Source organism: Martes martes, assembly GCF_963455335.1.
Source record: "Martes martes genome assembly, chromosome: 14".
NCBI classification, from domain to species: domain Eukaryota; kingdom Metazoa; phylum Chordata; class Mammalia; order Carnivora; family Mustelidae; genus Martes; species Martes martes.
This window is the reverse complement of record NC_137902.1, coordinates 16301463-16322670: the sequence shown is the minus strand read 5'-3', so window position 1 is coordinate 16322670 and position 21208 is coordinate 16301463. Positions and strand designations below refer to the sequence as shown.

Sequence of the window (21208 nt, the reverse complement as noted above, 5' to 3'; positions counted from 1 at the left end):
TTTTTCAAAAAGCATCAAAGTAATAAGGGAGAAAGGAAAGTCATTTCTACCTATTGTGCTTGAACAACTAGATATTCATTTGGGGCTGGGGGTGGGGAGACACATGACCCCTATCTCACACATCATATTACAAACATCAATTCAGTAATGCATCACAGACCTAAATGTAAATGTTAAAGCTATGAAGTTTTTAGAAGAAAACATGAGAATCTTTGTGACTTGCAGATAGGCAAGGTTTCTCAAAGACAGAACACCAACAGTCATAAAAAAGATAAATTTGAATTTATCAAAATTTAAAACTTATTAAAATTTACTGTTAAGACAATGAAGACAAGCTACAGGCTGTCAGAAATTAGTCACAAAAATTTACAAAATGTATCCGAAGGGACTAAGATCCATGAAATATAAAGTTTCCTACAGATAAAAAATGGACAAAGGGGCGCCTGGGTGGCTCAGTGGGTTAAGCCGCTGCCTTTGGCTCAGGTCATGATCTCGGGGTCCTGGGATTGAGTCCCGCGTCAGGCTCTCTGCTCAGCGGGGAGCCTGCTTCCCTCTCTCCCTCTCTCTCTGCCTGCCTCTCTGTCTACTGTGATCTCTCTCTCTGTCAAATAAATAAATAAATAAACCTTTAAAAAAAAATGGGCAAGGATTTGAACAGACCTCTTTCAGAAGATGTAAGAATGACCACAAACCCATAAAGTAATCAACATCATGGGTTAAAAAGGAAACGCAAAGTGAAACCATAATGAAATACATCCACTAGAATGGTTAAAATTTAAAAGACTAACAGAAAAAGAAAGAAAAAAAGAACAACTGACTACACCATAGGTTGGCAAGGCAAGGATGTGGAATAATTGGAACTTGTATACGTTGGAGGGAATACAGAAATGATAGACCACTCTTCAGGCAGTTTTGTGTTTTGTTTTGTTTTGTTTTTTAAATCAAAACTAATCCTGTAACACAGCAGTGACAGTCCTGGCTATGTACAAAAGAGAAGTGAAAAGATACCTTCACCAAAAGACTTAAACAAGAATATTGAGAGCAACTCTATTTGAAGGCCCCAAACTGGAAATAGTCCAGGTATCCATCAGTAGGAAAATAAGTAAATAAACTGTGGTATATTCCTATCATGGAATACTGCTCAGCAGTAAAAAGGAACAAACTACATATATATGAATAAATCTCAAAAACCTGGTAAGTGAAAGAAGCCTCACACACAAGAGTCCATACTGTTTGATTCAGTTTATCTCAAGTCCTGGAAGAGCTATAGCTGACTGACCTATGATGGAAAAACAATACTATTTGCCTTTGGGGGTAGGAGAGATTGGAAGGAGGCTTACAGGGACTTACTGGAGTGAATATAACGTTCAGTATCTTTATGTAAGTTGAGGCTACAATGCATTTATGAGAATTCATTGAATGGTACACTTAAGATACGTGCATTTCATTGTAAGTCTCGGCTCCAAAGAAAAAAAGGGAACTGAAAAAATACAGAATTCTTGTTAATTATAAGCCTGTTGAGATATTTAGGGCCAGTGTACTAATGTTTATGGTGTACTTTGAAATGCATCTAAAAGTGTAAATGGATTAAGGGATTGATAGCTCAGTAAGATACGTGAAAAGCAAGTAAATGAAATGTTGATAGGAAGTAGTGCTTTTATGGATCTTTGCTGCAAAATTCTTTCGACTTTTGTGTTTGGTAATTTTCATGGTAAATGTGGGTGGAAGGATTTTAGGAGATTAAACCAAAGTGCCTTTTTTCAGTAGACTTCATTATTTCAGTTTATAAAGTGGAGGCAGTGTAATGTAGTAGAGCTAGAACTAATTGGGTTTAAATCCCAGATCTTTGTCTTACCTTTATGATCTTTGCATCAGTTTCCTCAATATTAATCAAAATCACAATCATAGGTTATTGTGAGGATGGATGATTCTTGGATCAGTGCCTAGCACATATTAAGCTCTATATTTGTCAATTACTAGTCAAGCATAATTGAAATACATACGTTTACTTTTTTTTTTTTTTTAAGATTTTATTTATTTATTTGACAGAGATCACAAGTAGGCAGAGAGGCAGGCAGAGAGAGAGGGAGGAAGCAGGCTCCCTGCTAAGCAGAGAGCCCGATGCGGGCCTCGATCCCAGGACCCTGAGATCATGACCTGAGCCTATGGCAGAGGCTTTAACCCACTGAGCCACCCAGGTGCCCCACATACGTTTACTTTTTTTTTTTTTTTTAAGATTTTATTTATTTTTTGACAGAGAGAGATCACAAGTAGGCAGAGAGAGGCAGGCAGAGAGAGAAGGAATTAGGCTCCCTGCTGAGCAGAGAGCCCGATGCGGGGCTCCATCCCAGGACCCTGGGATCATGACCTGAGCTGAAGGCAGAGGCTTTAACCCACCGAGCCACCCAGGCACCCCCATACGTTTACTTTTAAGAAACATGCATCTTTCTAGATTTTGCTTTGAAATTTCAAATTTCACTTTCTTCAACATCTTTTATAGTTAAGATGACATCAACACAAATCCTTGTAGTGTCCAGTGATGAGGAAAGGGGGGAGTGGATAGGTGGGGAAATGAAAAGGACTGTGTTTTGTGCATTTGAATGATAAGCTCCCCCTATTCTTGATTAGTTCTTTTTTAGCTTTTTATTTTTTAGGAGTATTTGTGTTGCAAAAACTTTCTATATGTTCTATTGGAAATCTTCATGTACCAAAAGGAAAAAAAAAAAACCAAAAGTAACATACATTGCATAAAACATGTTAATTTTTATAGATTGATCTAGAAGCTGAGATGGTGAGCACTGTAGCTGGCATTGGAATTCAAGGTACAGATAAAGAAGGCGGAGCTCAAGGAGAAGAACAACCCATTAGTTCCCCTTGGGATGTAGTTTTTGGGACTTCAGGTATGTAAACTTTTAATACTAAATGTAAGTAAACTTTGCTTAACAAATATAAGATTTTTAAAATATTCTGGGGACATTCATTTGGATTAATTCTAATTGCTACTTGTTTTATACTTTAATTGCCTATGGTGGGATTTATTATGTACAAATAAAGCCAGCAGTAATAAATATAACTTACAGTATACATTGTTACATATAACATTACGTATTATATTTTATACACAAGATAGACTATATATTACTCCGATGTTAAAAAATTTTGTCTTAGCTGCAATTTCCAATTAATACAGTTCTGAATAGTTTTAAATTGTAAAGATTGTAGTTTCAGAACCTAAAGTGATTATTCATGAACTGTGCTATTTAAAAATGTCCTTTTTATTTACTGTAATATGAAATCAAGAAATGATAGCTGTTTTTTTTTTAGATTATTAAAATTTGCATTGAAATATTAATAGCTCCATTTGGGTAATTTAAAAAAACTTTACTAAATTATGTAGATATTGATAATGGATGAGATTTACATTATCTTTATAATTTTATTACTTGTATTAATTGACTAAAAATAATCTTGGAGCATTAGTACTCTTATTTTTCATTGGCCCTCAGTGATTCTGAGATAGTAACCTATTATGTAAAACCAGAGTAATGAATAAAGAAAGTTAATAGAATACATTGAAAATAGAATTTGGGACTAAATGGTTTGTATGATCTGAATTATATTTATAGAGTGAATAAGCACTAGCTTAGTTTAGTGGCTTTACATTTGAGATAATTTCCTATTGTGATGTTAATCTGGTTTTAATTCAAAGACCTTAATTTTTTCCATTGTGATTAACTTTATAAAGCTTTTAATATTCATAAAATAATTGAATGAACTTCTGGTGCTACTGCACTTATAATAACAACTTGGGTATTTGCATAAATTACTTTGTGACTTTTATTTTTGGAATTCTGTGTCCTAATAAGCATGAGTTGTTTTAGTGGCTCACAGGGAGAAGGGGTTGGGAAGGGAGGGGAGCAGTGTCCCAAGGCATAATCAATAAGGGGATATATGCAGAGAACTTTAAAACAGTAGTAAAAGCAGCTATAGTTCAGTCTTCTTTTTGTCACCGTGCTCCCTCAATTCTAAATATTTCAGGGTTAAAAATTCTTATCCCCACCAGGACTTATCTGTCAGCCCTGCCTCCTTGCCTTTGATTCACTGAGCTATTTGAACATAAACCTTCTAGACAGAAAAATAGTTTGAAACCTGTCTCTCAGTAAAATAGTCAAAGTGGATGAGAATGGTTACTTCGGTATATGCTGTCACCCTCCCTCATGGGAAAAAAAATTTTTCTCTGGTTAGCATGTAAGCCCCCAGGGATTTGAAGCTAATAGTGCGTATAACATTTCAGTTAAAGATATTTATGTTTTGCAACTTACAACTTGTATTTACTGTATTTGTTAGTAATTGCTACAATAACACTTCATAAGAAATCATCCCAAAACTCATACAAACCTAAAGCTTTATTTCTTACTCATATATATATATATATACATATATATATATATATATATATATATGTATATATATATATATATAGGATTGGGGTTCAGCTGATGAAGGCTAAGCCTGGACTAAGTTCCAGGCTGTTTCTTGGGTCTAGATCTGCCCCGTTTGTTTCTCAACTTCGTTGAACCAACAGCTGTCTGAAGCATATTCTTTTGCCAAAAGGCAGGATCACAGGAGAGTAAGCCCCGTGAAACACATTTTAAGCCTTTGCTCATGTCGTATCTGCTTACTTACTGTTACTAAGCATATCACACGAGTAAGCTCAAAGTCATGGAGCAGGGACATGCACTTTGCCTGCAGTGAGGACATGGTAAGGGTATGGATGTACAGTACTACAACAGAGGAGTGAAGAATTAAAACTAGTTAATTCCATCTGTCACATAAATCAATTTGCATTGCTTCAAAACAGGATATACTTTACTGGATACTTTATTTAGTTGGATTTCTTTAAGTATTTTTTCTAGGCTAAAAGATTTTCATATTTTATAGCATGGAATCTCTGGTTGTTTATTTCCTATTGAGAATGCACCCAAGTTGTTTTCTAAGGGAAATCTTGGCTGTAGAGACAAGTACCCTCCCAGCTTCCAACTGGAGTAACGTGCTGAGACTGCCGTCTTTATTAAGCTCAAGTTCTCCATAAGGGAAGTGAGTCCTGCCTTAGCTTAACAGATCATTAAGAGCATATGGCTCTACATTTCACTTATGACTTAGAATAGCTTCACTCCAGGTACTTGGCAAAAGGAGTAATCTTGAATTCACTCAAGCTTAACACCTTTCAAAATATTAAGAGAAAATGGTTTTCATGCACTATATGAAGGACCTGTAATCACAATGACTGCTCTAGTAGAAGAGTTTTTAACCTTCAGTCGTATACCCCAGGCATTCCTGGTTAGGCTTTTTTGAGGTACTTAAACTTCTCAGAAATTCTATATAAGATTTGCAGGAGGGCAGAGTGCACCTGGGTGGCTCAGTCAGTGAAGCGTCTGCCTTCGACTCAGGTCATGATCCCAGGGTCCTGGGATCGAGCCCCTCATCAGGCTCCCTGCTCCGTGGCAAGCCTGCTTCTCCCTCTCCCACTCTGCCTGTTTGTGTTCCTTCTCTCAGTGTCAAATAAATAAATAAAGTCTTAAAAAAAAAGATTTGGGGGAATTGGTCAGTTTTTCATCGGAATTTCAAATTTGTACATTACCCGAAAGCATTTTCAGAGCCACTGCTCTCAAATACTCTAAAATCTAGTCCTGGATTAATGTATATTGTCAGAGTATGGGGAAAGTGGTATTTGTTCTTACAGTTGTTTTTACTAAATAGTATTTTGGCATCATGTCATTCATTAAAAAATGTATCACCACATACATATCTGTATGTGTGTATATGTGTTTGATAGTATGTATTTCATCAAAATAGAGTCCTTTGGGACATGTTATGATTTTTACTATAGGGATTTGTTGGTAGTTCAGTCATTACCTTATAAATAAATTTCTCTAGTAGAGAAATTTTTTTCTGATCTCTATACTATAGATAATACTTTTTTCCTAAGTATTAAGTTTGATTTAAGCTCTTGATAATTTGAATATCATAACTGATTTTATTTGCTTTGTTGTACTGATTGCTAGAAAACATAGAGACAAGTTATCTTTAGTAAAGTATAATGGAAACATGGCATTCTTTTTTTTTTTTTTTTTTTAAGATTTTATTTGTTTATTTGACAGAGATCGCAAGTAGGCAGAGAGGCAGGTGGCGGGGTGACGGGGGGAAGCAGGCTCTCTGCTGAGCAGAGAGCCTGATGCAGGGCTCGATCCTAGGACCCTGAGATCATGACCTGAGCGAAGGCAGAGGCTTAACCCACTGAGCCACCCAGGCGCCCCGGCATTCATTTTTTGCTCTGAGTACAGCTGTATCTCTTTTCTACCCTATTTACTGACTGCTTCTATTTTTTATTTTAAATTTATTGGTATTTCTTTGTACACTACCTGAATCCTCTGTGGAAATAAAAGAAGTAAATGGAGTAGAATCCATTACTGATGTGATTAACTATAATTGGTCCATATTGGGGAAAAGATCTTTTAAATCTGAGAATCATAAAAGTAAAAATACTTTCTTCTAAGAATTACAAATGAACATTTTTAAAAAATATTTTATTTATTTATTTGACAGAGATCCCAAGTAGGCAGAGTGCAGGCAGAGAGAGAGGAGGAAGCAGGCTTCCTGCTGAGCAGAGAGTCTGTTGTGGGGCTCGATCCCAGGACCCTGAGATCATGACCTGAGCCAAAGGCAGAGGCTTTAACCCACTGAGCCACCCAGGCGCCCCACAAATGTACATTTTTAAGGCAATCTTTTGATGTAGGACCAAAGCCGTCATGTAGCCTCTGACAGTCTTGTACCACTCCGTATCAACTGTTTGGGTTTCCTTAAAGTGTGATGAGAATTTTGAAACACTTGGAAGGAAGTCTGAGGGCTGCAGTGTTTTTAACTTACTCTTTCAATTGTCTTTCCACACTTAGTTTAACAATTTGACTTGGCTACTTTTATTAAGTCTTTCTGAAGTATTCAATTTTGTTTTCATAAAAACAGCTTTCCATTTGCATTCTTAGTGAATTGGTTGCTATATAAATAAATTATGTAATTGTACAACTAGTTTAAACAGATGTGGAATTAAACGCAACTTGAAGGGGACTAGCTTAGAAAAATTGTTCTTCTAAACACTTAGGTTTTTTAACACTTTAAGAGAATATTTGTGAAATTCTGGTATAGTTGTGAGTTTGAGAGAGGATGGAATTATCAGGAGGAAAACATGGAAACTAGATTCGGGGTTGTGGTATCTTCCTCCGTTAGGCTGTCCTGCAGTGCAGACAATGGCCCCCAGCTACAGCTAGCATTTGCAGACAAGTCTCAGGCAACTGAGTAAGACATCAAGGTACAGAAGAGACCTAAATATGATTTCTCTTACAGAAAGTTGACTATGAAGCAAGACTATACAATTGACCTTTGAATATGCAGGGGTTAGGGACACTGACCTCCCCGCAGGGGAAAATCTGCATGTAACTTTGACTCTCCCAGAACTTAACTATTAATAGCCTACTGTTGACTGGAAGCCTTACTGACAGCATAAACGGTTGATTGACGCGTAGTTTGTATATTATATGTATTTTATGCTGTATTTTTTTTTTTAAGATTTTGTTCATTTGTTTGTTAGAGAGAGCATGCAAGCAGGGAAAGCAGCAGAGGGAGAGGGAGAAGCAGGCTCCCTACTGAGCGGGGAGCCTAATACAGGACTAGATCCCAGCATCCTGGGATCATGACCTGAGCCAAAGGCAGACACTTCACCGACTGAGTCACCCAGGCATCCCTATATACTGTATTCTTACAAAAAAGTAACCTAGACAAAAGAAAATGTTAAGAAAATCATAAGAGAAAATACAGTACTATACTGTATTGATTGAAAAAAATCTGTGCATAAGTGGACCCATGTAGTTCAGACCTGTTTTCAGTGGTCAGCTGTACGTTGAGAGATCCATCCAGACATAGTAAAATTAAAAAAGAAAATAAAATGAAAAACAAATTTTTAGACTAGTGGTTCCTTGTGGGGAAAAGAGGGGATATGATCATGGAAGGATGCATGAGGTTTTCAAATAATATTCTTCTTCAGCTTGGTTGTGTGCATAGATTTTTAGTTATTAAACTTTATATATAAGGTATCCATTTGTATGTATTTTTTAAATTTTTTTAAGGTTTTATTTATTTATTTGACAGAGAGAGATCACAAGTAGGCAGAGAGGTGGGCAGAGAGAGAGAGGGGGAAGCAGGCTCCCTGCTGAGCAGAGAACCTGACGCGGGACTCAATCCCAGGACCCTGAGATCATGACCTGAGCCAAAGGCAGCGGCTTAACCCACTGAGCCACCCCGCGCCCCTGTATGTATGTTTAATTAAAAATTGAACTTTAAAAACAATAGATTAGGTAAAGAACGAAAAATAATGTGGATGAATACACAACTGAATGTGTATCTTATCAAGAGACCCATTTAAGAAACAACATACTTCAAGAGCTTAGAGAAAGGTACTTTAGTACCTCTGATTATTTAAGTATATATGTATTGTGAAGGTGCATGTATGTATTTTAAATGGTGACTAATGGGCTAAATATTTAGCCCAGTCATGCCATCACAGTAATAAAAGCATAAAAATAACACAAAACGGTTTTTGCAAAAGAGATTGTTTCATCTTTGTTCATTTTTATTATTATTTATAATGCACTAAAAATAATTACTAACTACAATAAATTTATAGTTTTTCAGAATCTTTGCCGTGTTTCTAAGAGCTTTTTTATCATAAAGGTCAAAACCCCTGCTAGTCTCTAAGTACTTTAGATATTACCTGATTTAGAATAATTTTATGGAAAGGACAATGTACCCGAATCCCATTAACCTTCCCTGGCCCTTTAATCAGCATTTTATAATTTAGCTGTTCTTATACAACTTTAAATGATTGAAATCTGGCTGTTTAGTATCCTAGTCTAAAAATCTAGTGTTGGTATTTATGTGCTTAGATAATATGCTTCTTTGATTTCCATTAATATGCTGTAAAATATAAAAAACATCCTCTAAAATAGATGAGATTTTTTTGAGGAATAAACTTTATACAGTGTGACTAATGTGTTTTTATTTTGTTAAAATGGTTTCATATTTAAACTTGAGAGAAGATTCTTTTATTATCTTATCACATTGACTTTGTATTTATAAGATTTTTTAAATAAAATTTTTTAATGAGGTATAATTTATAGAAAGTGAAATTCACCCTTATTACGTGTAAGTTCTATGTATTTTGATAAACCTATGCAGTCTTCTAGCCGTTACTACAATTAAGATACAGAATATTTCCATCACCCCCCAAAAGTTCTCATGACCCTTTGTTCAGTCTCCCTCCCACCCCTTCTACCACTCACTGCAGCTACTGGCAATAATCATCTATTTCTTGTTGCTCATTATAGTCTTTTTGTCTGTCTGCTTCCATTTAGCTTTTTTTTTTTTAAAGATTTTATTTATTTATTTGACAGACAGAGATCACAAGTAGGCAGAGAGGCAGGCAGAGAGAGAGGAAGGGAAACAGGCTCCCCGCTGAGCAGTGAGCCCGACATGGGGCTCGATCCCAGGACTCTGGGATCATGACCTGAGCCGAAGGCAGAGGCTTTAACCCACTGAGCCACCTAGACGCCCCTCCATTTAGCTTTTGACATTCATCCCTGTTGCTGCTTGTATCAGCAATTTTTTCTTTTTTTTGAGTAGTATTCCATTGTATGGCTGTAACACACTTTGTTTATTAATTCACTAGTTGATAGACATTTTTAATATCTCTAGTTTATGTCAGTGACTAAAACCTCTATAAACATTTGTGTATGGGTTTTTATGTGGACATACATATTTATTTTCTTGAGTAGATGCTTAGGAATTGAAACTGCTGGGTCATATGCTAAGTGTATGTGTAGTTTTATAAGAAATTGCCAAACTGTTTTCTTAGAGTCCCAAGTGTCCTGGAATAATACCACTTTAGCCTGGAGAACTTCTGTAACATTTCTTGAGGTACATGTCTACTCACATTAATTTCTCTTGGCCTTCCTTTTTTAAGTAGGGTGGTTGGAGGTGAGATGTCTGAAAAAGTATTTACCTTTATTTTTGAAAGGTATTTTTTACTCCATATGCAAGTCTGTATTGACTTTTAAATATATATAATATATATTTAGTATATTTAATGTATTATGTAAAATATAATATACATAATATATATTTAATATAAATAATATATATTTAATATATGTGTGTATATATATATATGTATACACACACACACACTTTGAAGATGTTGTTCCACTGCCTTATAACTTACATAGTTTTAAACAAGAGGTCTAATTATTTTCCTAGTTCCTTCATGACTGCCATCAAGATTTTCTCTTTGGTTTGATATGTCCAGGAGTTATCCTGCTTAGAATTCATGAGTCTTTAGTTTTGTGTCCTTCATTATTTGTGTCCTTCAGCTCTTCAAATATGTCTTCTGCTCCTTTCTTTCTCTTCTTTCTGGGATTTCAGTTACTTGTATGTAAGCAACTCTTACATACCATGTTTTCTTTTTATTTCACCCCTTTTTCTCCCTTTTGTGTTTCAGTTCATATAATTTTTATTGATTTATCTTTAGGATCAGTTTCCTCATCTATGTTTAATCAACTGATGAGTTTGTTGAAGGAATTTTTATCACTGATTCTTTTTGGTATCGCATTTCCATTTTACTATTTCTTATAGATTCCATCTACCTGTTTAAATTCTTCGTCTGTATAGGTGTGTTGACCACTTTTTTCTCTAGATTCTTTAACAGAGAAAGTCCGTGTTGTGTAGTTGTAAATTTCAGGTCATCTCTGTGTCTGTTTCTGTTGATTGCTTTTTCTCTTGAAAATGGGGTTTGGGTTTTGGTTTGGGGTTGTTTTATTTTATTTTGTTCTGCTTTTCTTTTATGTGTGTCTTCTCATTTTTTGTTATATTCCAGTAATTTTGAATAGAACTCTAGAGGCTGATGAGATCAGTGTATTTATGCCATTATAAGGGAGGTTGAGTCAGTTTAACCAGAACCTAGGCTGACTTGGGCTTTTATTGCTGTGCTTACTGTCAGTTTATCACAGCTTTCACATCACTCTGGCACTGGGCTGCTGTTACCTTAGCACAGGGTCCTACATGCCAGAGGGTTTTTCTTTGTCAGTACCTGGCAGTGTTCAGTCATCCTGCACAGCTGAGTCCCAGGGTGCTCGTCTCCCTGCGCTCTCGCAGCTCCCCACGAGGCAGATGGCTGCTGTTTGGTACTCTGTACTAGGCTGCAGTGGGGCTAAGGAGGTGTTCTGTTCTTCTGGTCAGCCTCAGTCTCCGGGAGACTCTGTGTGCCTGGGCCTCCATGAAAGGAGGTAGGTAGGGAGCTCTTTCATTGTTCCTGTTCTTTCTGTCTCTGGCAGCTAAACCCTGAGTGGTTCTGAGGAATTTTCTGCCGCTCCCTCAGCAGTGGAAAACCTGTATTGGTGTCAGTATGGGGTCTTTGACCAAAGGTAGTTCTCTGCCCCTCCTCCAGAGAGAGGTAGAAAGGTTGGTTTTGGTTTTTGTTTTTTGTTTTTCTACCCTTCTACAGCTATGATTCATGTTTTCCTGTGCGATGGGGGTGTTAGGCTTTACTTCTTTCTCCTAATGGCCTGAGGTTTTGCTTCCTAGGAGGTTTAGAGGCTGTGTAGAAAAAAAACTACACAAATGGACAATTTCCCAGTTGCTATTTAGAGGGTTCTAATGATTGGGATCTATTTTTGATCATAGCTGCTTAATATAACACTGAATTTTTAGAAGCTCATTGGCAGGTAATTTGCTTTTATTTTCGTATTTCATTTGCTGGTTTTATTCCTATCTTCAAAAATTATTTCACTAATCCTTACTAATGAAAGATTTTGCCTTTTAAAATACTTGCTAAACCTTTTTCATCTTTTGGCATTGTCTCTTTTATTTTTAAGTGACTGTTGAAAATCAATAATACTAAGTGTACTCAATTTAAAATTGAGATGTTCATGATTGTCACATTCTTGTTAGAAGGAACAAAATACCCATATGTGGTAGTACAACTGTGTGCTTCGGATTTCAGACTCCAGGGTGAACAATATACATTATTAATATGATTCTGGTTGGTTTGATAAGCTTTATAAGTGCCAGACCTCTTTCTTCTTTCCTTCATTCCTTTCTTTCTTTCTTTCTTTCAACTTTTATTTTATCTGCAAAAACAAACCTTTCAGCCCTCAGGGGAATGATCGGGCTGGGTAAAAACTTCCTCAGGGGCAGTATTGCATGGACTGGAGCCAGACCACTTGGGTTTTAATTAGTTTTACATCTTAGTAGTTATGTGATTTTGGACAAGTTACCTAGTCTCTTTATGCCCCAATTTCCTCATCTAAATTAAAGATATTAATAGTATCTAGCTCAGAAGCTTATTACAAGAATTATGAGGGCTAATATACATGAGGCACTTAGAATAGAGCCTGGCCCCAAAGAAAGTACTGCAGAAGTATTTGCTATAACATAGAGTTTCATCTTGTGAGTCACAGAGAGCTGCCGATAAGCTGAAACAACCCAAAAATGGAAAGGCAAGGGATTGGGAAAAAATCCTGGTAAGAGATTATTCAGCCATAGGTTTATGCCGTGGGCTGCTGGGAGGGAAGGACAGGAGTGAACCTAGGCACACATCCTAGAATAGACAGGCATGATTACATTTAATCAGATCTCTGCTTCCGATCACACAGAAAATGCTTTTGTGTACTTCAAGCCTGAGCTAAGACCATGGGGCAGAGGCAGGAGGGAGGGAGAAGTCAGTGGGCCAAGCAGGGACTTGGCCAGAAGAGCCCAGGCTCACTTCTGTATTTCCTGCATTCTGATCAGAACACGAATAATCTGGAGTCAGACTCACTAATAGATTATTATTCCATGTTTAGCTATGTGAATTTCAATAATTTATTTAACCCTTTTCAATTTCAGCTGCTTTGTAAAATGGAGATGATAAGAATAAGACTTACTAAAGTCAAATTAAAGGAAGTAATCCCCGTAAGGTGCTTATTCCTTAGCTCAGTGCCTTAAATATAGGAAATGTTCTGGATGGTCACCATCCTCCTTCCTTCCCACTGTCGTTATCATCATCACCATCAGTTGTCATGGGAAATCCCAAGACACTGAAATCATGATCTGACACAGCCTTTGCTTCTGTACTTTTTCTCATTCCTCAGGTTTCTAAAGGAAGTAAGTACACAGAGAGCAAAACCAAACAAACTGTCCGCACTTTACTACTATGAAGTTTGGCCCTTATATAATAGACCCTGGTTGAACTAGGCTGGTCTGTTTGGAGAACTGGTTTGGTCTTTCACTCAGCTATATACCAACACAACTCTCCTTTGGCAAGGTAGAGGCTTTCAAAGCAGGTCATCTTCCAATAATTGCAGCTTTATTTCTAGTCTTTATACTTTTTGCTTCTTGTTGCACAAATTGGGGCCTCAAATGATGCTAAATAAAAATGTGGATTAGCAGATATCCTTGTCTCATTTCTGTTCTCAGGGGGAATGTCTTAATCACCTCAGGCTGCCATAACAAAATACCACAGTTGGGGTGGCTTAAACAACAGAAATTTATTTTCTCACAGTTTTGAAGGCTAGAAGTCCAAGGTCAAGATGCCAGCATGATTGGTTTCTGGTGAGAGCTCTCTTCTGGCTTATGGATGGTCACCTTTGTACCTTGTCCTCACATGGCAGGAGCAAAATAAAATACTTAGGAAAAGCTTTTGATCTGCTCTGAAGGTGATTAAGCAGAGACTGAGTCCCAGAATGAATGGATGCCCTTGTCACTTTTAATATAATTTTTGTTCATAAAAATATTTGACTATGAAAAATTAAATTGAAATAATTTCCTTTAGATTTCATAGGATAGCAATTAAGAACACAGAAAAAGAGGCAACATGTGATCCAGATTTTTCTGTTGGACTGCCTGGTGTCAGATTTCCTGTTCATTTACTGGCGCTGGGATCCTGGCAAGTTCCCTCACCTCTCTAAGGCCTCAATTCCTTCATCTGTAAAAAGGGCCTAATAACACTACCTGTCCCTTGGGGCATTTGAGAAAATGTAAGTGATAATCTCTATGAAGTGCTTGGCACATAACCACCACAATTTATTGAGAACCATCAATACTATTTTTGTTGTCATTAAATTGAAAGACACTTGAAGGGAATACAAGCAAGTGAAGGAAAACAGGTTCCTTCTGGACACACACTACTTGAAGTTAAAATAACAAATAAAATGTCCTTACCAAGATATTTCTTTTAGCAAAAGGAATATCTGACCAAATTATTTTTAAAATTCTCTACTACATGTAAAAGTCACCTCAAGATACAGTTTAAAATAAATAGATACATTTTTTAGGCCCCACACCCAACGTGGGGCTCGAACTCACGACTAAGATCAAGAGTCACAGGCTCCACTGACTGAGCCAGCCAGGCACTCCTAAATTAAATATTTTAACAGTAGCATTAATTTGAAAAATAGAGCCTTTTCACATTGTAGTTAAGTTGTAACGGTCTAAGAAAGTAGAAAATTACTTTCGAGTTTGCGTAAACAATTGTAATATATTGTATAGTCTATATTGTAATATAGTTTTGGCTTTTTGCATGTCAACTATAGTTTTTGGAAAAAGCCTCAAAGCCAATTAAATAATGGATTTTCAAATAGGAACTGTGATGTGTTTCGAAGTCTAGCCAATTCTGTGGTGGAAATATATTTTTTAAAAATATATATATTTTTAAAGATTTTATTTGTCAGAGACAGACTAAACACACAAGCAGGGGGAGCAGCAGGTAGAAGAGAAGTTCCACTGAGCATGGAACCCAATGTGGGACTGGATCCCGGGACCCTAGGATCATGACCTGAACCGAAGGCAGATGCTTAACCAACTGAGCTACCCAGGCACCCCTTTATTTTACTTTTAAGTAGGCTCCATGCCCAATGTGGGGCTCGAACTCATGACCTCGAGACCAGGAGTCGCATGTTCTACTGACTGAGCCAGCTGGGCACCCCCAGTGGAAATACCTGTTTCTTACACTATTAAAAGGGTTTTTTTCATGAGAAATTATTCAAAGAACCTGTTATTAAAGCATATGATTTCAGTGGTTAATGCTAGGTGTTTGACTGGCAGAGTTTCTTTGGAGAGTATATGTCAACCTATTATATCAAATAAGAAACCAGATATTTAAAAACATTGTGCCCAGAGATGCAGGGGGACTTCCTACTATTTAAGAATACTTTGGATTTCTGCAAATTTACAGGTAAATTTATAAATCTAAAGAAACCTTTCACAAGGAAAATGGAAAAATTTCAAAAAGCAACTTAAAACTGTAAATACTTTTTCTTCAGATGATTTATAAACATACTGCTGTCGTCTTTAAATTTCTGAAAGACGTGGAGTATTTGTATTAACGAGATATGTATATATTAATTCCTGTTTATTTTTATAAAGGCTCGGAGGTCCAAAGAGATGACATTCTGTGGATAGCCATGGCAGGGACTCATCAGATATGGGCACTGCTGCTGGACTGTGGCAGACTACCAAAGAAAAAGTAAGTGACCGTCTCTCTCTCTCTGGGCGAACTACACGAGTTCACAGAATCCCCTCTCCTCAGGTCTCTCTTCTCCCAACGCCTCTGTGCTAGTCGGGATGCGCTGGGCTCTGGCACCGTAACAAACAACCCAGATTCTCAGGAGTGTGAGACGAGGTTGGTTTCTTGCCCGCTCACGTAGATTCGGTGGGGAGCGCTCCTCTGCCAGGCTGCTGACCGGGCTGATGAAGCAGCCACCGTCTGGACCTTTGCCCGTAATCCTGGCAGAGAGAGGGGTGGTGAGTCGCTCAGAAGTGACACACATCAGCATTACTTAAATTTCATCAGCCCAAGTATGTCTTGTGGCCACCATTGCTGACTTCCAGGAATGGGGAAGATCAGTCCTGTCGAGCCTCCAGAGAAGTGTTTGGTGGCCCCTCATCTCCTAACACGCGGTTCCCGTACCCCTGCTCAGGAACGCGGACGTTTGAACGCTACTTGGCAGAGTGCTTAGTGGCTCAGGTTTTGTGGTCCTGCCTGAGATTGAATCGTGGCTCTGCCACTCACTGTCTGTGGGAGCTTAGGAGAGCCAGTTTAACTTCTGTGCTTCGGTCTCTTAGATCTATTTCATAGGCATGTTTTGAAAATGAGTAATGTGTATGAAGAGCTCAGCCTAGTGCCTGGTTTATACAGTAAATGTAGGAGTTTCACCACCACTGTTGGGGACATAAAGATGAAAAAGTAGCGCATCTGCACAGTTTCTTAGACCCCTTCTGTAGAGCCTTGTCTCTTCTCCCACACGTTCCAGGTAGAACTGACCATATTCTTCTCTGTGACCTCATTACCCTCCCTACGTAGTTACATTACTGCACTGATAAGTTCCTTCTCTCCCTGTCTCCCTTCCCGCTTCCCTCATTTTCCTTCTCTCCCTGTCTCCCTTCCCGCTTCCCTCATTTTCCTTCTCTCCCTGGTGCTGTTTCTGGTTTACTGGTTTACTGTTTACTGTTTACTGGTTTCCAGAACCATTTCCTCCTACTCAGCTGTCCCTTAAAGTAAAATTGTCCCTCGCATAAATAAGAGGAACCCAATATCAGTAAAATATGAGGTATCAAGGAAGGCTTCCTGAAAGAAGCTGCTAAATTAAAACTGGATAGAGGAGTAGGACTTAGGAGAGTGGAGGTTTTCCAGGCAAGAAATGACACTAGTTTTGTGGGTAAAAGCCAGATTGTGAAGCGCCTTATGTGTCCTTTGAAGAAATGTGAACATTATTCTGCATGCCTTTATGGAAAGTTTTGAGCTAGCTAGTGAAATGATTAGATCTGTGCTTTTGAAAGAACACTGGCAGCATTTGGCCTGGGACAAAACTAGAGACAGAGATAGCAGTGAGGGGACTATGGTTATCTCCAGGCAAGAGATGATAGCCTGACAGTACAGTGACCAGGAACGTTAACATGAGGCACAATTATAAACAGTAACAGAGATGGCCAGAATGCACTGTTCTAATTGATGGCTATTTTCGACCCATATGGTCAAGAGTGGGCTAAATTTCCAAATAAGTAGAGTTCTCACTCTTGTTCTTAATAGGAAAATGTCCAGTCGGATCCCATGGACGTGTATCATAGTTTTAAGGATGCCTGATCTGTATTACTGATCTTCCAGTGGTAAAGACTGCTAACATTTTAGAAGTTACTTTTTCTCCCCACTCTTTCTTTTACTTAAAGAAACTCCTATTTGAAATTAAGATTCATATTAATTATCTCTTATTTGTTTGGTATATTAGCTATCACATATATTTCCCTGACTACATTTTTAAATAAGTTTCTTGAATAAGTGGCTGACTTTTGTAAACAGTCTGTGCCCCTTTGCCTCTATCCCCTGTTCTCTACCTAATTTAGCATGGGGAACACATCAATGAATAAGTGATTGGTGGTCATCCTAGACTTCGGCTTGCTGGGCCATACCTGGAGATGATGATGTACATGTTGTCTCATTATTTTCCATCCTGAGTCAGCTGCTTCCCCTCCTCAACACAGCACACCACCGTGTCTTCCTTCTATTTCCTCTAGCATAAATCCAGAAGACAAAGTATAAAATTTTCTCTTAGAAAAAGAATCACTGCAAAGTCCTTTAAGTAGAAGTTTCCCTGTTGTATATAAGAAATTGATTTTACAGTTGATTAAAGCAGTATAATCGTCCTTTAAGAAGTTAAGGTGGGATCCAGATGTACCTGTCTCTGGCCATTTGTAGAAAACACACACACACACACTATCCAGTCAACGATATGATCATTCTTGTCAGGGATTTCCTCTCTGGCCATTGAGAATAGTTTCAGTTTTGTGTATGTCCAAAAAAAAAAAAAAAGAAAAGTGAGTAAGTTAATGATTTAGGAAAACTACAGGGAAAGTAAAGCTGACTTGCACACTTAAGGCTAAGATCACGTCTGTTTCTTAACAATGCTTATCTCCACCAATTTCATCACTTAAATTCATTTGATTACGAAATTAGACACAAAATAATGATGTCGATTCCACCTATGAACTTGGCTTTTTTTAGTGAGCTGAAAAAAGGAACCTGCCTTCGGTTTGCTGGAAGCGGAAATGAAGAGAACCGAAATAACGCATATCCTCACAAGGCGGGCTTTGCCCAGCCTTCAGGTCTTTCTCTGGCCCCAGAAGATCCCTGGAGCTGCCTGTTTGTCGCAGACAGTGAGAGCAGCACGGTGAGAACCGTCTCGCTGAAAGATGGAGCAGTGAAGCACCTCGTGGGAGGAGAAAGAGATCCCATGGTAATGTGTGAAGGTCACTTTCGCATGCTAGACCCTTAGCACGCTTGCATGTTTCAAATAGTGAAGAGTTAATCAATTTCAGGAGAACTAGTTCTTGGCCTGTCCATAAATTAAAGTGAAAGTCAGGCCAAAGGAAATGTGCATATAAAGAAAACACAGGTAACAAAACCATCTAAGAAAAGTCAATTGACTCTAATTTGATTACACAAATGTCAAGGCTTCAGGAAGAATGGAAGGATAAATACCGATCACCGAGGGAAGAGGAAAATGTAAATTAGATACTTGGCAGGAGGGTGGAAAGAGCAGATTAGTAGACTTGACTGGTTCCTGACCAGATGTGTGATTACTGTGAATAAAACTACCAAGTGCCACAATTAAAATTCTGTCTTTTTTTTTTTGTCTGAATTGAATACCCAGGCCGATTTATATGAAATCAGAACCATTTCGCCTTTAAGTAGAATATATAGTCTTTTTATACCCTGTGCGGTAGCACTATAAAAATTTTAATGCGTGCTGTTTCTTTCTTTAAAAAAAAAAAGAATTTATTTGCTTTTGGTGATGTTGATGGAGTAGGAGTCAATGCCAAGCTTCAGCACCCACTTGGAGTAACTTGGGACAAGAAAAGGAATTTACTTTACGTGGCAGACTCTTATAATCACAAGGTGAGTCTCAACAGCATTCTAGAATATCCTGCTTTTCATCTGTGGCATTTAAAAGCTGAAAGCTTTGTGAGCCTCCTCCAACTGCCACTTTAAAATAGAGAGGAGTAACAGTCTTTGACAACTATGTACGAGCCTTTGCTGTTCTTTTCTTAGTCCTTTCTTTGCAAAGAGGATGTGATGGCACTCGGAGCTGGGGAAGGGACTAAATAACTCCCCCGTGACTACAGCAAAAAATCGTGAATTGAGATCCATCAAAGCTGCCTAGTAACAGGGTAAATAAGAAGGCAGCAGGTGGCAGGGAAATTAATATGTCAACTAACAAAGGAACGTTTTTGAGCTGTTGCATAGTTGCAGTGCCTGCTAGCAAATAATTCCATTTTCAGCAGCATTTCCATTTTTGTCTCTGTTGCACGAATTTTTCAACTGTTGCCATTTTTATTGCATTTTTCTTTTCTATAAAAATGAGTGGAAAATGTTAATACCTTGTGATGACACCATAAATTAACATAATTGAGGCACAATTGGAAATCATTAGGTTTAACATAAGCGGCCAATTCTCAACCCGTGTTAGATGTTCATGAGAAAGAAAGTCTATTCAACTGCGTCTCATTGTGAGGAAAAAGAATAACATTTTAAAAAATTTGATTCCAGAAATAATTTCATCAAAGATTGCTGCTAAAAGATAAGATGTAACTGAGTGGTTTGCAGAGTTTTTAGCTCTCAGAATGGAGTGTTTCCCCTGAGTCTGTAATTTGAATATTTGACTTTTCAAGAAAATAGGGAAATGCCTATTTTTTTTTTTGAGATTTATTTATTTGAGAGAGAGTACCTGCATGAGTGTGGAAGGAACAAGGGAGAGGCAGAAAATCTCAAGCAGACTCCCTGCTGGGCACGGAGCCTGAGGCAGGGCTCAGTCTCACAGCCCTGAGCACGACCTGAGCTGAAATCAATCCCAGGGTCCTGGGATCAAGCCTGAATCGGGCTCTCTGCTCAGCAGGGAGCCTGCTTCCCCCCTCTCTATCTGTCTGCCTCTCTGCCTACTTGTGATCTCTGCCTGTCAAATAAATAAATAAAATCTTAAAAAAAAAAAGCCAGACACTTAACTGACTGAGCCACTCAGGTGCCCTGGAAATGCCTATTCTTTTTCTGAGATTTAGTAACAATGCTAATAGCAGTAGAATTCTCTGGTTTCCTTTTCAGTACACTTTTCTATACTGTGAACGTGAAATTGACCTTTGGATATATACTGCATTGTTCTTTCTTTTTAGATTAAAGTTGTGGATCCAAAAACAAAAAACTGCTCAACATTAGCAGGAACTGGAGACGCTAGTAATGTTACCACTTCAAGCTTTACCGAGTCAACTTTTAATGAACCAGGAGGCTTGTGTATTGGAGAGAATGACCAGTTATTATATGTAGCAGACACCAATAATCATCAAATTAAAGTGATGGATTTAGAAACAAAAACGATTTCTGTGGTAAGCAATCAAAGTGTAAGTTAAAGAGTATCATTTTAAGAATGATACTAAAGTCCTCACATCACAGAAGGAGGCCCTTTTGGTCAGAACATCTCCAGGTTAGACGTGAAACATGTAGGTAGAGTAGTGAGTGAATGCCTCCTTCCAGGATGCTCTGTTCTTGTTAAGATAAAAATTCCATTTGTGACAAGAGTGTTTAAGATACTGGAAGTTGGAGAGAATTGGAACTTTCATCTATGTTTAAATGTCTTTAAAAAAATGTATAGACGTATACACACTGAACCACAGAACATACACACTACATGGGTTGGGTTGTCCAGGTGTTGTGTGTATGTGTGTGTGTTTAAGGATTCTTGGATTCATCATAGGAGACAAAGATCACACATTAATCTCTTACCAGATAACTTCCCAAAGGAAACTCTAGGAGCCACACTTCTCAACACATTGAAAATGAGATTGGAAAAAACTTATTAAACGGAGTTCTAGTCAATTTTTAAAGATTAGGATATAGTCTCCAAAAATTTTCAAGCTACCTCTTGATATATCACAGTTGGCTGGTGGGGGGGAGCTTTTTTCCCTAAAATTCTAGGAATTCTCAAAATATATTTTAAAATAAAAATACAGAATACAGTAGTACATAATATAAAATATTATGCCATCATAATATAAGTATTTTCTCCTGACATAGATCATCTTA

At 37.7% G+C, this 21208-nt stretch overlaps 1 protein-coding gene and 1 long non-coding RNA gene across 2 annotated transcripts in view; one reads left to right on the top strand and one right to left on the bottom strand.

Annotated features, from left to right (window-relative positions):
• Positions 1-21208, top strand: part of NHLRC2 (NHL repeat containing 2) — a 54180-nt gene that overhangs the window by 27885 nt on the left and 5087 nt on the right. Inside the window, exons 5-9 of the mRNA XM_080823432.1 lie at positions 2771-2900; positions 15508-15607; positions 18140-18371; positions 18911-19033; positions 20302-20511. Of these exons, the coding sequence (XP_080679558.1) occupies positions 2771-2900; positions 15508-15607; positions 18140-18371; positions 18911-19033; positions 20302-20511 (795 nt within the window). The remainder of the gene's footprint in view (positions 1-2770; positions 2901-15507; positions 15608-18139; positions 18372-18910; positions 19034-20301; positions 20512-21208) is intronic.
• Positions 15360-21208, bottom strand: part of LOC308355299 — a 50818-nt gene continuing 44969 nt past the window's right edge. Inside the window, exons 8-9 of the long non-coding RNA XR_013967950.1 lie at positions 17548-17648; positions 15360-15867 (exon numbers count right to left, since the gene is read on the bottom strand). This is a non-coding gene — a long non-coding RNA (uncharacterized lncRNA). The remainder of the gene's footprint in view (positions 15868-17547; positions 17649-21208) is intronic.